The sequence below is a fragment of the Monodelphis domestica genome, chromosome 4, assembly GCF_027887165.1.
Source record: "Monodelphis domestica isolate mMonDom1 chromosome 4, mMonDom1.pri, whole genome shotgun sequence".
Classification (NCBI taxonomy): Eukaryota; Metazoa; Chordata; class Mammalia; order Didelphimorphia; family Didelphidae; genus Monodelphis; species Monodelphis domestica.
Genome location: NC_077230.1, coordinates 332,573,975 through 332,589,762, shown reverse-complemented (window position 1 = coordinate 332,589,762; position 15,788 = coordinate 332,573,975). Strand labels below are relative to the sequence as shown.

The following is a 15,788-nucleotide window of genomic DNA, read 5'->3' as shown; positions in this document are numbered from 1 at the left end:
TCCACATCAGTTCATGGAGGTCTTAACAGGTCTTATAGAATTCTTTATAGCACAATAGTATTCCATCACTATAATTTATCATAATTTGTTCAGCCATTCCCCAATCAAGGACCCCCCCCTCCCCATTTTCCAATTTTTTTGCCCAACTATAAATATTTTTAGTACTCTATGACTTTGAACAAGTAAGTCACTTTCCCCTATGGGCTTCCTAATTTATGTTAGGGTATTAGAGTAAGTTAGAATTAGATGCTCTCTGATGTCTCCTTCACTTCTGAGTTTCTGTGACTGCTATTCTCCTTTCTACTCTGTTCATTACAGTGTGGGGCAGTTGGGGGGATGGGACTTATAAGCTACTGAGGTTGTTGATGAAGATATATAATAAGCATGATCTCATTTTTCAGGTTAGTCTTGGGTTGGTCAAAACATTATTTTATCTTTCTTTCTCAGCTTTGAGGTATGTCTCTTCTTTTCATGATGTAGACCCTGACCTGTAAAGTTATCTTTATTTTATTTTTTCCAATTTTTTTATTTAATTAAATTTTCCATGATTCCATGATTCATGTTTTTTCCTTCTCCTCCTCTTTCCCTCCTCCCTGAGCCAACGAGCAAGTCCACAGGGTTTAAAGTTATCTTTAAAAAAAAATTCTATCCATTTTTTTTGTCCAAGGCCAAGATATAGAGGTTTTTAGAGCCTCCCTTTTGTTAGTTGGAGAAGTCCGATTCCTTTCTACTTGCTTCTACTCCTTTTGGCTTCTGGCTTTAACTCATCATCGGTCTCTTCCCTCCCTAATTTATCTTCCCCTTTGCTCTGCCCTTGGGAAAGGCTCTGTTAGCCAGCTGTGCCCCGAGTTCCTGCATCTCAGACCACTTTATCCTCATGTTCTGTATTTCTCTTCCCTCTGAGCAGTTATCTTTAGAAGTCAAGAGAATAATGATAATTCATACTTTTAGAATACTTTTAAGATTTACAAATCACTTTCCTCAACAACAGCACTATGAGCCAGGTAATATGAGAGTTAGATCCGAACCTTTGGTCACAGGCCTACTAAGTGGTGCCGTGGGATACCAGCCCAGGCCTTCTGATTCCAGAGCTCGCTCTCTGCCTGCTACCCTGTGTGCCTGGAATCCAGGACCCTTGATTCCAAGCTCATTGCTATTATCATGATACTTTTAAAGTACCCTCATTTAGTAATGAACAGTGTGCTTTTGGTGCATGGGAGTGGTGATGAGACTTTTCTCCCTTGTCTCTCATGACAGCATTCAAAATAAGACCCTTTATTGACATCTTACACAGGACATTTCTTTGCCCCCCTTTTTGTTTTTCAGTATGGATCTCCCTAGATCATCTAGGCTGGAAGTGCAGGATCTATTCAGGCCCGATCACCACTGGCCCAGGAGCTTGTTCCTGTGTCATTTGTGATCTGGGCTGGTTTGCCCCTCCCTGGGCAGCCTGATGGCCCCCTTCTTCCAGGGTGTCACCATGTAGAGGCTGCATTTAGTTTGGGCACTTGATTAATTTAACCTTCTGTAGGTCAGATTCAGGTGATCTGTTAGCTTTAATCTCTTGGCATCAGGGATTACTGATGTTTCACCTCCTCCCCCTCCCCAATTCCCTTCCCAGAAAGAATGGGTATATAGGAAATGTAACTTCTCTCAGGACACAGGGAGGACAGGAATGGGATTCTTAATGTCAAGGTTTTATTTTGGCATCCAAGTAAGTTGTCCCAAATTAATGTAAATATACCAAATATATACACTTCCTCTGGTTTTCCTGACCCCATGTCTGTAAAGTGTCACCAGAACAGTCTCTCTCATTCTTTCTCTCTCTAAACCCCAAACTCTCCATGTTTCAACCCCTCCTTCCCCCTCAAATCTGTCTCTCTCCCTCTCTCTCTCTAACTCTCTTTCTGTTTCTCCCTTCCTCTCTCCATCTCTCTGTCTCTGTCTGTTCTCTCTCCCCTCCCCCCCAATCCCTCACTGTATCCCTGGTAGCTGTAAATGTTAAAAACTGTAAATGCCAAAACTGTAAAGGTTTTGGCCAAACTGGTAAAGATAATTTTTATTGTTTTGACTTAAAATCTAAATAAGTGGTCACCATGGGAAATTCCCAAATATGAAAAATACACAAGTCAGCTGGGGATTTATGGAGATTTTAATTAATATAAATGAAGGAATTAAGGGAAGGAGAGAGAGAGAGAGAGAAAGAGAGAGAGAGAGAGAGAGAGAGAGAGAGAGAGAGAGAGAGAGAGAGAGAGAGAGAGAGAGAGAGAGAGAGAGAGAGAGAGAGAGAGAGAGAGAGAGAGAGAGAGAGAGGAGCACCAAGCAGTAGAAAAGGGCCTAAAGGCAGAGTGAGTCAGTCTTTATCACTCACCACAAGATCGTCTCCAAGCTGGGTTCAATTGCGAACTCAATTCAAAATGTCCCTCACTTCAACTTCAAACTCCAACTCCATTCAACTCAAATTCAATAACCTTCCTTGAATTCCTCTTACCCCTTCCTTTTAAAGAAATTTTCTCTTATGTCACTGCCCCTAAATTTTCATGTCTATCAATCACAGTAGATGCTTTTTCCCAGGACTGCCCATTCTTAGTTCTCATCTTCTTTGGTTCTCACCTTCTCTGGTTAGATTAAATCTTCTGAGTACTTCACACCTCTTTGTTAAGCTTGCCTTTTGTAAGTTACTTGACCTTTTTTGTGATTAATTTAACCTTTACAGGTACTTAGCACCCTTTTGTATTAGATCTAAAAATAGACCTAGCTTAAGGTTCTAACTTTACTATAAGATATGAGTTGGGGATTTTTCCTTGTTCAATCAGGAGTTTGCAACTTTATTTTCCCCTAAGGCACTGTCTGAGTAGGGTGGAGTAATTTTAAAAGTTCCCAATACATTCCTGATTAAGTATCTTCATTGTTAAAAATGGGGAATAGCTTAACCAAATCTTCTAAAGTAGTCTGAGTAGTTTTAAGATTCACATAGCCCAGTGTGTAGAGCATTGAGCTTGGAAAGAGATATGGCACATGGGGCTCAATAAATCCTTGCTTCCTTCCTACCTTCTCTCCATAGCAATCATTTTCCACTCAGAGCTCCCTATTTTGTTTAGCACTTCATTAATGTAATATTATCATTCTCTATATTAGGAGCTTATATTTCTTTTTTGAATTAGGACCTTCATGAGGGCTGGGAACTAGACTTTATATTTCCCCCATTTCCCAGTAAGTGGCTCCCTAAATCTTTGTGGAATCAATGTTATGTGAGGATTCAAGGCTGGGAAGTTGTAGATCCTTCTGGGCTTTAACCAAATCCCCCTTTTACTGCCAACTTTCTGGCCAGGACCAAAGACCAAGCAAGTACTAATGGCCTCAAGATACACCCTTCCTCCCTTAAAAAATAGGTACCATTATTAATATAAAATTCAAAAGGATAGAAATAAAGAACTTTTTAAAGTACAGAAAGTGCCTCTGTGTGTGTATATCTATCTACACATGCTGGCATATATAATATACATATATCTAGTGAGAATGTTTTAACACACTCCTCCCCCTGGTTTCTACCTTCCACATATCATAGACAAGTAGATGGCAGAATGTATAGAGCTATAGGCCGGGCTTTAGGAAGACCTGGGTTTGAATGTGGTCTCAGACACTAAATGTGGCCTTGGGCAAGTTACCTAATCTTGTCTGCCTCAGTCCTCATCTGTAAAATGGGGATAGCAGTAGTGCATACCCTCTAGTGTTATTGTATCTGTAGGAACTGCCTGCAGTTTCTATACAATTTACTCGTGGGTGGTGACCTGAGAAGGAGAATGGAGACTGGAGGAAAATGGATGAAGAGGTAATATAGAGGGAAAAACACAGGAATAAAGACTCAGAGACAAGTTAAATCATGAGGGGTGTAGCAAGCTCCGGTGATGCTTCTCATGAGCAAGAGAAGCAAGAGAGGCAAGCAAGACGGCATGAGGCATGAGGAGCAAGAAGAGCAAGAGAAGCAAGAGGCACAAGAGGAGCAAGAGGAGTAAGAGGAGCAAGAGAAGCAAGAGGCACAAGAGGTGCAAGAGAAGCAAGAGGCACAAGAGGAGCAAGAGAAGCAAGAGGCACAAGAGGAGCAAGAGAAGCAAGAGGAGTAAGAGGAGCAAGAGGAACAAGAGGAGCAAGAGGAGTAAGAGGAGCAAGAGGAGCAAGAGAAGCAAGAGGCACAAGAGGGGCAAGAGGCACAAGAGGAGCAAGAGAAGCAAGAGGCACAAGAGGCACAAGAGGTGCAAGAGAAGCAAGAGGCACAAGAGGAGCAAGAGAAGCAAGAGGCACAAGAGGAGCAAGAGAAGCAAGAGGCACAAGAGGAGCAAGAGAAGCAAGAGGCACAAGAGGTGCAAGAGAAGCAAGAGGCACAAGAGGAGCAAGAGAAGCAAGAGGAGTAAGAGGAGCAAGAGAAGCAAGAGGCACAAGAGGAGCAAGAGAAGCAAGAGGCACAAGAGGTGCAAGAGAAGCAAGAGGCACAAGAGGAGCAAGAGAAGCAAGAGGAGTAAGAGGAGCAAGAGAAACAAGAGGAGCAAGAGGAGTAAGAGGAGCAAGAGGCACAAGAGGGGCAAGAGGCACAAGAGGAGCAAGAGAAGCAAGAGGCACAAGAGGCACAAGAGGTGCAAGAGAAGCAAGAGGCACAAGAGGAGCAAGAGAAGCAAGAGGCACAAGAGGAGCAAGAGAAGCAAGAGGCACAAGAGGAGCAAGAGAAGCAAGAGGCACAAGAGGTGCAAGAGAAGCAAGAGGCACAAGAGGAGCAAGAGAAGCAAGAGGCACAAGAGCAAGAGAAGCAAGAGGCACAAGAGGTGCAAGAGAAGCAAGAGGCACAAGAGGAGCAAGAGAAGCAAGAGGCACAAGAGGTGCAAGAGAAGCAAGAGGCACAAGAGGTGCAAGAGAAGCAAGAGGCACAAGAGGTGCAAGAGAAGCAAGAGGCACAAGAGGAGCAAGAGAAGCAAGAGGCACAAGAGGTGCAAGAGAAGCAAGAGGCACAAGAGGTGCAAGAGAAGCAAGAGGCACAAGAGGAGCAAGAGAAGCAAGAGGCACAAGAGGAGCAAGAGAAGCAAGAGGCACAAGAGGAGCAAGAGAAGCAAGAAGCACAAGAGGAGCAAGAGAAGCAAGAGGAGCAAGAGAAGCAAGAGGAGCAAGAGGCACAAGAGGAGCAAGAGAAGCAAGAGGCACAAGAGGTGCAAGAGAAGCAAGAGGCACAAGAGGAGCAAGAGAAGCAAGAGGCACAAGAGGTGCAAGAGAAGCAAGAGGCACAAGAGGTGCAAGAGAAGCAAGAGGCACAAGAGGAGGCTCACATGCGTCCCCGAACTTTTATTGGAGAGTTTAGGAATGTGGAATGGGAGGTAATTAATGAATATGTGACAAGGCATAGGTATTAACATTGGTTGAATTGATAATCATGAAATCAAAGAGGAGGAGGCTAGTCCAACATGCGACTCGGAAAGGAATGTGGTCTAACAAGGCATGAGCTAGGACTCTATGGCCAATAATGTCCTGCTCAGGAATTCTCTTGTCCTTTGGACTGAAGATTTAGAAATGCAATAATCAATAAGTAACATGACCATGAATCTGGCATATGAACACATAAGATACAATATCAATACATCAATCATACTTCCAAGATGCAAATATGCCTGGTATGCTACATATTCCCCTTTTTGTTTAAAAATTAAAACGAGATTGTATAATGGTAAAAAGAAATAATAAACCAAACCAAAAACAACAAAATAGTAATGAGTATAGCAAAAATAACAAATAAAAGTGAATTCTAAATCACATGGCAAAATTAAATTTAAAATTTTGTAAGACCAATAATAAAAATAAAAATGACCTTAACTCACTAGTCATCCTGAATTAATGTGATCAGTCCTATAGTCCTCTAGGACAGGTGCATTAATATAACATTTTACCCATGTTCAGCTAGGACTGTAAGAAGTTGCCAGACTTTTAAATCTAAAGAAAGGGACTATAGTTTGAGATGATAGGGAAGTCCCTCCTTTCCCTCTGATCATGCATATTCTTTGGGATATTGAAGCCAAGCCTCATAGATATTTGATTGGAACTCTGGTACCAGGCTGACCTGTGTTTCAGAGTGTGAAAACACCATATTCTTTTACCTCCAATCTTAGCAACCAATATTTATCCATCTCATATGGATTATAGTCCTCTCTATGTCTTAGGCTTCCTGGCAAAGTGTAATGTATCCATTGCAATCCCTTCTTCTGCAATCAGACAAAATAACTCACATTAGTCCCATGAGGTTTAACAAATTCTTGCAGGTTCCTACAGTCTCAAGCTTTTGGGTAAGTATGTATAGTAAAGCTTATAGATATTGTTAACTCATATTTCAGGATCATAATATTAATACTACTTTCAATGTACTTCTAGTACTTAAAAGAAAATATATGGGAAAAATTATCTGAAAAATAATCAGGGAAAAATAAAAATAACATTAATACAAGATTTTAAACTCATGGCTCACATTTCATGTGGCATTGTTCTAGCTAAGCCAATGTGTAATGCAAGAATTTCCATTCAAAAATGATTTCTATTTCCCTAATTTAAGCTGACCAAGATTCACATTGTAATTGTACAAAATTCTTCAGCATGAAAAGCTTTACAAAAACATTAATACAACAATTAATGCAAATTTTAAAAAGTACCAATATTCCCATAAACATTACATTCTGATTGGTTGTTGCTCTATATCATTTTTTAGACAAGAATGATGAGAATGAAGTGATATTGTAACTTCTGGCTGCATATTTCTGATATAAGCCTTATTTAAACCTCTTCTTCTGTATAAATAAACCAATCAACATAACAACCAAGAATATGACATTGCCAATGTTTGTAAAATTAATTCTGTCAAACCAATTTTTTGGTTAATAGAAGTTTAAGTTTCTTTCCATTTAAGCAATTTCTACAGCTTCTTGCTCATATAGAATTTGGTCTAACTTATTAATTTCTTATTGTAAATGTATAATATCCAATGTGCTTTTGTGAACAAAATGGACCGTTGGAGTAGATTCTTATGTCCGTAAGATTAACATGTAACCACACCAATGATGGTTGGTACATAATAGCTATATAGGTATTGTCATGAATATAATCTATACATATATGTAGATGACAGTTTAAGTAATTTAGGTTCCCAATTAAAAATCTCAAAGTGTATTCTACCTGACATCTCATCCTTTCTAGGAGTTTGACTAGGACAATCTGTCCATTATAAATCCCTGTGCAGTGTCTCTACCTGACTTAAACACAATTTTTTGTTGTCAGGGCTACTAGGTCTATGTTGTGGTTGATAAAACTCTATCCCCTGTTCCTATGAGAGCCATACCAATGCCTATATAATTGTTATCAGTAGCATTTCTTACAAGTTTGAATTTTACAATGTATTCAAAATAAATTCCTATTGTCAGTATATATTGTAGACATACAAAATCAAGGGTATACAGTAGAGCCTGAATAATTGTAGCTAGTTCCTTATGATTCCATGGTAATGTCTTTGGCTACATTGAGTATGGGATCTATCTGGTGTCATTAACATACACAAGTGGGGGCTTGTCCATACAAGTTAACATTCTTAATATTGGGATTTAGGTATAATAGACCAATAGATTTCAGCATGACAAGTGTCCACCAGGGTAATAATAGTGAACATAATTAAGAGAAGTGTAATGTAAGTCTTTGACATGTGTGTAGTCACCAGTGATCTCGTCAAGTGTGTCTTGAGTGTGGCTGGAGTGCAGTTGACTGATGTCATCTGTGTTGTTTGTCTGCTTCTCTTCCTGGTCCTGTGTCACATGGCATGATGTGCTTTGTGGGTGTCCAGATGTTCCCATTATCTGTAGTAATACAAGAAAACCCTCTACCCAATGTTATCATCCTGGTGAGTCCCCTATAGTCTTTATCTCCTGGTAATATTCAACCAAATCCAGGGCTACTATACAGTGTAATCTTTATCATTACATTCAAAATGTTATTGCATAGGAGTAGCCTATAGCCCTTCTGGGATGGAGAAGTGATTGATGGTTAGGAGTACCATTACATACCTTTTTTCATTAAAAAGCTAAAATGCTATTTCCAGCTAAATTGGTTTTTAAATAAGTCAGATTCTAATAAAGACATGCTTTTTTTTTTTTTGCAAATACAACATGAACCGTTTAAGACAATTATCATATATACATTTTGGATAATATAAACAATTTCTGTTGTAATTGAACAGTATTCAATGTACTGTTATAACATTTCCAATTGTATAATTTTTTTTATCAAATTTGGGTACCATGGAACAATTCCAATAAAATAATTGCAAGTTGCATATTGTACAAATACCATTTGAATTCTTCAGGTACATGATAAAAAGTGATCTTACAACAAATACCCATATACTTTTAGAATAGAATGTCTGTAAACAAATTAATGATATTCTTCTGTAGGTAAACTGCCTCTTAGTAAAAGTTCATTTGTGTGGATAGTTCATTAGACCTGTCCCTAAGTCAGTGGTTTTGCCTTGTTTGTTCATCTGCTGTTTTTTCTGGTGTCTGGCCTTTGTGTTGTGTTGTGGTTGGTGCTGTATAGACATCTTCTTTCTCCTCTCTCTGGGCTGGCTTTCTTTGGAAGTGCCAGATGACTGGTTTTCTTCCATGGATTTCTGATTTCTGCAAAAATAGAAACAAAATCTCGACCCCAAATGAAAGACTTATTGGGTCTTATTCAATTAGAAAGTGACTGAAAATATATCCTTTTCATTTTTGAATTTGGACTTTTAAATTTCTTTGAGCCCTATCTCCGGAGAATTGCTTGTTTTTAAGAATTTTCTGGAATACCAGTCTTATGAGAGACGTTCCATGATTTATCCAACTTAGCTCTTCTATTGCTGGTAGAAGCACAGTTATTCCAATTTTTTAAAAACTGTTTTGGAATGGCCAAATGTGCAAGGTTATTTAAAAGCTGTGCAATAACTCTGCATACTTCTTCATTTTGAGCTTTAGCTCATACATCATGATAGTAATTATCTCCAATCACATATTATTTTTCAATTTTTACAACAGGAGCATATTGTAATGCATCCCTTTGCCAAAATTGTGCAGTTCTTAAAATTCTGTAGTTACCTCTTTGAAGTGAAGGAGTGACATTATATAGTCCACAAAATTTGCACTGCCAGTAATTTCACTTGTTTGTATAGAATATTGAGGTACAATAGATCTGGCACTCTGATATAGTAGTGAGTGCAAATTACTTGCTTCCTGAAAAGCATTAGTTGCTAGTCTATTTACTTTAGCAATTCCCTCATATGTAAGTCAAGGGAGGTTCATGTCCGAGTAAATGTGTTATAAAATTTTCACTCTGATTTTGCAACATAGCATTCATTGATGTCTAATATTCATCTTTTAAACAAATAACCATCTAAAAAACATACAATGAATCACATATGATTTCACAAGTCTGTGCTATGATCTTAAGCATGTGTCTAACTGCAGTCAACTCTGCTTTCTGCAAAAAACTATACTGTGCATGCATCAACATTACAGGACTGTCTGATAAATAGCTTCTACTTTTTCCTGATTTGATGCAGTGAAAGTATTCACAGCATTATCACAAGGTGCAATGATGTTATTATTTTTAAACAATCATATACAAATTCATAACTTAAAAGATTTTGGTACTAGGAATAGAATTATCAATTTTACCTATAAACTTTGTAAAATTCAGTTGCCAAGATCTATACTGTACAAGTAACATTTGGATTTGTATTCTTGCCATTGGATTTAGACTAATATCAGTATCAGGATCAATGTCTGTAATTTGAGTAAGTAGTAGTTCTGCCAATTCTGAACAGCTAATATTAATAAATTTAATAAATAACTATTGGTTAAAAATTTGAATACATCCAATAATGTGTCCTCTCTGATTTTTTAAAAACTATTTCCACTTATTTCAATTCTTTAAACAGGACGTAATGTCCTGTTTAAAAACAATTATCCCTACATATTTAAAAGTTGGATATATTTGAAATTTCTTTGAAGCATAGACCAATTTAGGCTTGTCATCTAAACAATTGTACTGAGTATTAACTTTTCTGTTGACCAATTCCAGTACTTGTGGTAAAAACTTTTAAGCTAAGGTGCAGGTGTATGCCATTTACGTGTCAGGATTAATTTATCAATCTGCTGGAGTAATTTTCTTTTTAAGATTTAAATAGGTTTAGAAGCAAGTCACGTGGCTGGATCAGCCAGTGTAGCTTCATGTCTAATTAAAAGTCTTAAAAATTCTATTTGCACTGTGGTACTTAACCTAGTTATACTAAAATTTAGACTAAAATTCATTACAGATAAAATATCTCTTGTCCAAAGAGACTATGGTATATGAAAAATATCAGAACATTTTTTACTTTCCCTATAAAGAAATATAATCAGATATTTCTTTCTAATTTGTTGTGTCCAATAGTAAATTTGAGCTATTGGCTGCTGGGCAGAGGGGTGAGGAGGCACAGTGGAGAGGGGGAGGGGAGCAGCTCTGAGCCCCTCTGCCTTTCTAGTAATAAACTCTGAGGGAGGGGAAGGCATGCCCACAGAGTACTCTGCATGCCATGCCTTAGGTTCACCATCACTGTCCTGGGGGCTGGAGTCAGATGCCCTTTCCTGCTAGGTGTCCTGTTCTTTCTTGCGGATTGCTCCTCCCTGGCAGGCAACATGAAGCCGTGCAGAGGAAGAAGGCCCAAGGCAAAGGCCTGTGGGGCATCCAAGGCTCATGGGCGTGACCCAAGGAAAATCTCTCAAGGGGGGGGCCCTCTGTGGAAAGCCAGGCCTGGAGTCAGGAGGTCCTGGGTTCAAATGCGGCCTGAGATGCTTCCTAGCCTTGTGACCCTGGAGAAGTCACTTAACTCCATTTGCCACGCCCTGACCACTCTTCTGCCTTGGAGCCAATGTTTAGTATCAACTCTGAGACAGAAGGTAAAGGAAGAAGAGAAGGATGTTGGATATGGGTTGGATTCAGTGTCCAATTGAAGTTATTTCTGATTCTCAAATTCTCTGAAGTTTCCCATGATGGATGTGTCTTGAGAACAAGGATCATGTCTGTTATCTTTCACAATGTAGTAGGAACTTATTCACGTTTTGTTGCATAAATATCATATACTCAAAGAATACATAGTTTGAGCACTATATAATGTGTTAAAATTTACAACTGGTATTTTTTATTTTTTTGGATTGCACAACTTAAACATTTATTTAGAGGCAAGTAAATGGCACAGTAGGTAGAATGTCAGGCTTGGAATCAGGAAGATCCACATTCAAATCCCACTTCAGACACTGTGTGACCCTAGGCAAGTCACTTAACCTCTTCTTCATTCTTCTCATCTGTAAAATTGGGATAATAAGAGCATCTACTTCCCAGAGTTGAGAGGGCCCAATGAGGTAATTGTAAAGCCCTTGGCATAGTTCCTGACACACAGTAAGTGCTGAATAAATGTTCATTATTATTATTAGTAATATCATTATTAAAGATGTTATAAATATTAAATTTTTTCCCTTTTGTCACAAAAGGGTTATTTCCTTGGTGGAAAAGCTGGTGAGGGATCTATGCTAAAGCAGTTACTTTATTTGAAAAATCTTTTCCATTGTTTATAGGATGAAGAATCTTCTGACTCAAACAAAGAAAAAAGAAAATTGAAGAAAAAGGCCACATCCTCTGGAGGGATACTTACGAGAAGGTCGTAATCAGTGAGTGACATAGCTTCCAATAAAAAGCCTGTTTGGTTTTCCCCTCTTATGTTTATATTGATATATCTCCCACTGCTCAGAATTCCTTAATAGGGCAAGGATCTGTGTCATTACTTGACTGCCGAAAGGAGAAATTTAAATGAACTACTGTAGAGAATTTAAAGTCTTAGATTTCATGTAATTCCCCGCCCCCTGTCCTTTTCTAACGTCTTCTTAGGCAATGTCAAAGACTCAAACCATTTTATATAGGTTAATAAAACTGATTTTACCAGAATGTAAAAGAAGTTTTGCGGCTGTTTTCAAACAGAAAATGACTCTAACCTCTCACCAGATGCTTCCAGGCTTTCCTTCATGAACTTTACTATGTAGATAATTTTATTAACAATGTTATTTGTCATAGAAACTCAGATTTATTTGTACAATTACTTTAAAAGCTTGCAAAGCTCTTTCCTCTGAGCAGCTTTTTTGATGTTAGGAAACTTTAGCTCTGGGAATGATTAGCTATTGTTTTAAGGCCAGGTCTCTGGACGCCAAATCAAGGGCTTTCTCTACTTTGCCAACGTGCTTCTCATATGCCATTGATGCTAGTGGCTCACCATCTAGAGGACATCATCTACCTTATACATTGTAAAAAATACCTTTTCTTTATTTTAATAAAAGAAGAATCTATTAGAATTGGGGCCAAGCTACCAAATCATGGAGAGCATTACTACTTTGGAGAAGATTGCAATTTCACATGAACACAAATATCACACATTTCACAAAATTGCTAACTTTCCAGGTAGTCGTATCTTCTAAAACAAAAGAAAGAATTAAAATCTACTTTAGAAATGTTTGCTTTTGCATTTCCTTACAAATTTATTCCAGGTGCAGACTGTATTTTCTTCAGTTCCAAAATTAGTTGCTACTTCATGGACCAAGAACCCTTGAAATTTCCATGTGGAAATTATTTTTAAAGTAAAGAAATTTTGGTAACTCACGTGTAACCACGTACTTCACTTGTGCACTGCCTGGGACTCTGCTGCTTACTACCTAACTTTAGCAGGCTGAGCCTTCACTGTCTTACCTGCAAAACAGCATCACTGGAAGGAAGTATTTCAAGGGTTGTTGTGGAAGAAAGTACTTACCAAGTGTCTGTTCAATTGAATCAAATGTTACAGGAGTCAGTACTGCTTTTATTAATCAAACCCCTTACTTTCTGTCTCAGAATCGATGTGAAGTATTGGTTCCAAGCAGAAGAGCAGTAAGGGCTAGGCAATGGAGGAGACTTGCCCAGGGTCACGCAGCTGGGAAGTGTCTGAGGCCGGATTTGAACTTCATTTCTTGTCTCTGCCAGGCTCTCTATCTAGCATATAGATTTTGATACTTTATCATTTCCATTTAGCCTTGTTCATTGTCATTTATAGCAGGAAGGAACCACGGTTGAGGTTAGCCTTCTGTTAAGCTTCCCAGCCAGCCCCATCATTCTTCATGTTGACTGACAATGTCTGATGGCTGTCCTTGGTTTCCAGGGAGCTGCAGTCTGCTGACCTTTCCTTGGGGGCTTGCTTTGATGCCAGCAGTCTTGTGGGTCAGTCAGTTCCCTTTGATCTGCCCTGTCTTCTACACAATTTCAGCAAATCTCTATCCCCCTGGGAGTTTGGTCAGTCTTATCTGAAGGTGTCTAATCTCAGGCTTTCCCTCTCCTGGCTCCTGCGGTGATAGCTCATGTCTTTCCTGTCATTGGCATCCTCAGCCTTGGACTCCTTTTCCATGTGGGGTCTGTAAGTGACCTCAGTGCCAGATACTGTTGGGGTAGTTTTTGCTGCACATCTCACTTTCCCATAGGAAGTTTATATAGTCTTATTTTGGGTGCTCATGGTTGTTTCTGGGTGACTTCATTTCCATAACTAGAATATGATGGGATTATAACTTTAGAGCTAGAAGGGATCCTAGAGGTAAGTTCAAACCCATCATTTTATTTTATTTTTAAGCCCTCAGCTTCCATCTTAGAATCATTACTGTGGATTGGCTCCAAGGCAGAAGAGTGGTACGGGATAGGCAATGGGGGTCAAGTGTTATGCCCAGGGTCACCCAGCTAGTAAGTATCCAAGGCCAGATTTGAACCCAGGACCTCCCACCTCTAGGCCTGGCTCTCAACCCACTGAACCACCCAGCTGCCTCCCCAAAACCCATCATTTTACACATGAAGAATGGAGAGGTAGACTTGTCCAGTCACATCTTTAAAATGTTTGAGCAAAGATTTGAACCCAGGTCTTTCTGGACAACATTAGGACAGAATCCTGGGCTTGGAGCCATTCCAGGAAGATGAGTACAAACCCAGCCTCAGATACTTCCTAACTGTGTGACCCTGGGAAAGTCACTTAGCCCTGTTTGCCTTGGTTCCTCATTTATAAAATGAGCTGGAGAAAGAAATGACAAACCACTCTATTAAATCTTTGCCAAGAAAACTTCAAATGGTGAGCTGAAGAGTTGGATATGACTGAACAATAACTCCTTGACCCAAAATCCTGAACTCTATTCACTAAGCTATATTTCTTAAATTTTTTAAAAATTATCTTTATTTTTATTTGACTTCATTTCCCAGGATATCCCTCTCATTTCCCTTTGAGACATCCCTTATAACAGAGAATCAGACCAAATTTTTAAAAATTGTAATTGAAAATTAAAAATTTATCTTTTAAAAGTTCTGCAATAGGGGCAGCTAGGTGATTCAGTGGATTGAAAGCCAGGCCTAGAGATGACCCCCACTGCCTAGTCCTTACCACTCTTCTGCCTTAGAACCAATACACAGTATTGATTCCAAGATGGAAGCTAAGGATTTTAGAAAAAAATGAAAAGTTCTGCAATACTCATCAGTCCATTAACTAAATCTGACAGTATTCAGCACTCATAGCCTCCATCTCTGCAAAGAAAGTTGAGAGGTGCATTTTCTTACTTCTTTTTCCGAGTAATCAGTTTTGATTTTTTTTGGCCTGGATTTTCCATTTACATAATTAGTCTTTGCATATAGTATTTTCCTGGTTCTATCTACTTCACCTTGCATCAGTTCATGTCTTGCCATCTTTATTTGAATTCCTTGTATGTTTCTTATGGCAACAGTCCATTACATTTACTTATCATAACTGATTTGACTTTGTTCAGAAACTCTACTATAAATATCTTGGTAAATATGAAACCTTTCTATCTTTGAACTCCTTGGAGTATATGCCTAATAGTAGGATCACTACCTCAGAGAGAGACATAATGCTTTCTCCAGCTTCTTGTAGGAATTCTATGGATTTCATTTTCCTACTTAAAAGGTAGTAAGAAGAAATGTGATTTTGTGGTAACCTTGAAGTTTCCCAAAAAAGCTTCCCATGTTGATTTCTCTACAAAGCAAACTATCATCTGGCAGTCTCCCATAAGAACTTTATTATTCTTAGTCCCTGACTGTCCATAGGGAGAGCTTGTGGAAGATCATGGTGAAACTTGGTTGCCTGAAGTTCACTGGTATTGAATGCCTCTTCCACAACAGCAGGGCTGGCTGCTTGGTCAGCTACTGCACTCACTAGTGGTAAACTAACTTGAAAAGACCATAAAGTCAAGATCAAAGTGGAGGAGAGTTGGTGCAAATACCTTCCAATTTGTGCACCTTCTGACTTCATCCTAAATCTTCAAAGTCCAGCAAATCTCAAACTAGCACTTAAATAAAATGAATCAGAAGTATAAGTACAGAGGTGGTGATAGAAAATTATGGCATTTCCCTTCTTTTTTTGTTGCTTCAAGGCACTTTCCATCTGCTGAGTCATTAAAGCATTAATGTAGGCTAATTTTATACCAAGTCACCACTTAGTTTATACTGGGAAGAATAATTAATAAAAATAGTTGTTTGTAAGACATAAAATCACATAGAATCTACTCCTACTAGATAGAGCTTGTTAATTAATGACATGAATATATGTTGGTTTTGAGGCAACATTGTACTCTTGAGACACAAATCTGGGCAGGGGCAGTTAGATATCCCAGTGGCTAGAGTGTCATGCTTTGAGATGGGAG

At 38.8% G+C, this 15,788-nt stretch overlaps 1 protein-coding gene across 4 annotated transcripts in view; it reads left to right on the top strand.

Moving 5' to 3' along the window:
* Positions 1 to 15,788, top strand: part of ANKRD42 (ankyrin repeat domain 42) — a 175,765-nt gene that overhangs the window by 110,921 nt on the left and 49,056 nt on the right. For 2 of the 4 annotated variants that reach the window (XR_001622318.2, XM_056794905.1), the window contains exon 12: positions 11,658 to 11,750. Coding sequence is in view for 3 of the 4 variants with exons in the window: in XM_056794905.1 (XP_056650883.1) it covers positions 11,658 to 11,747 (90 nt within the window). In the remaining variant the exon portion in view is untranslated. Of the gene's footprint in view, positions 1 to 11,657; positions 12,426 to 15,788 lie in introns of those variants that run through there. The other 2 variants (XM_016421956.2, XM_016421954.2) reach the window with 1 other exon arrangement.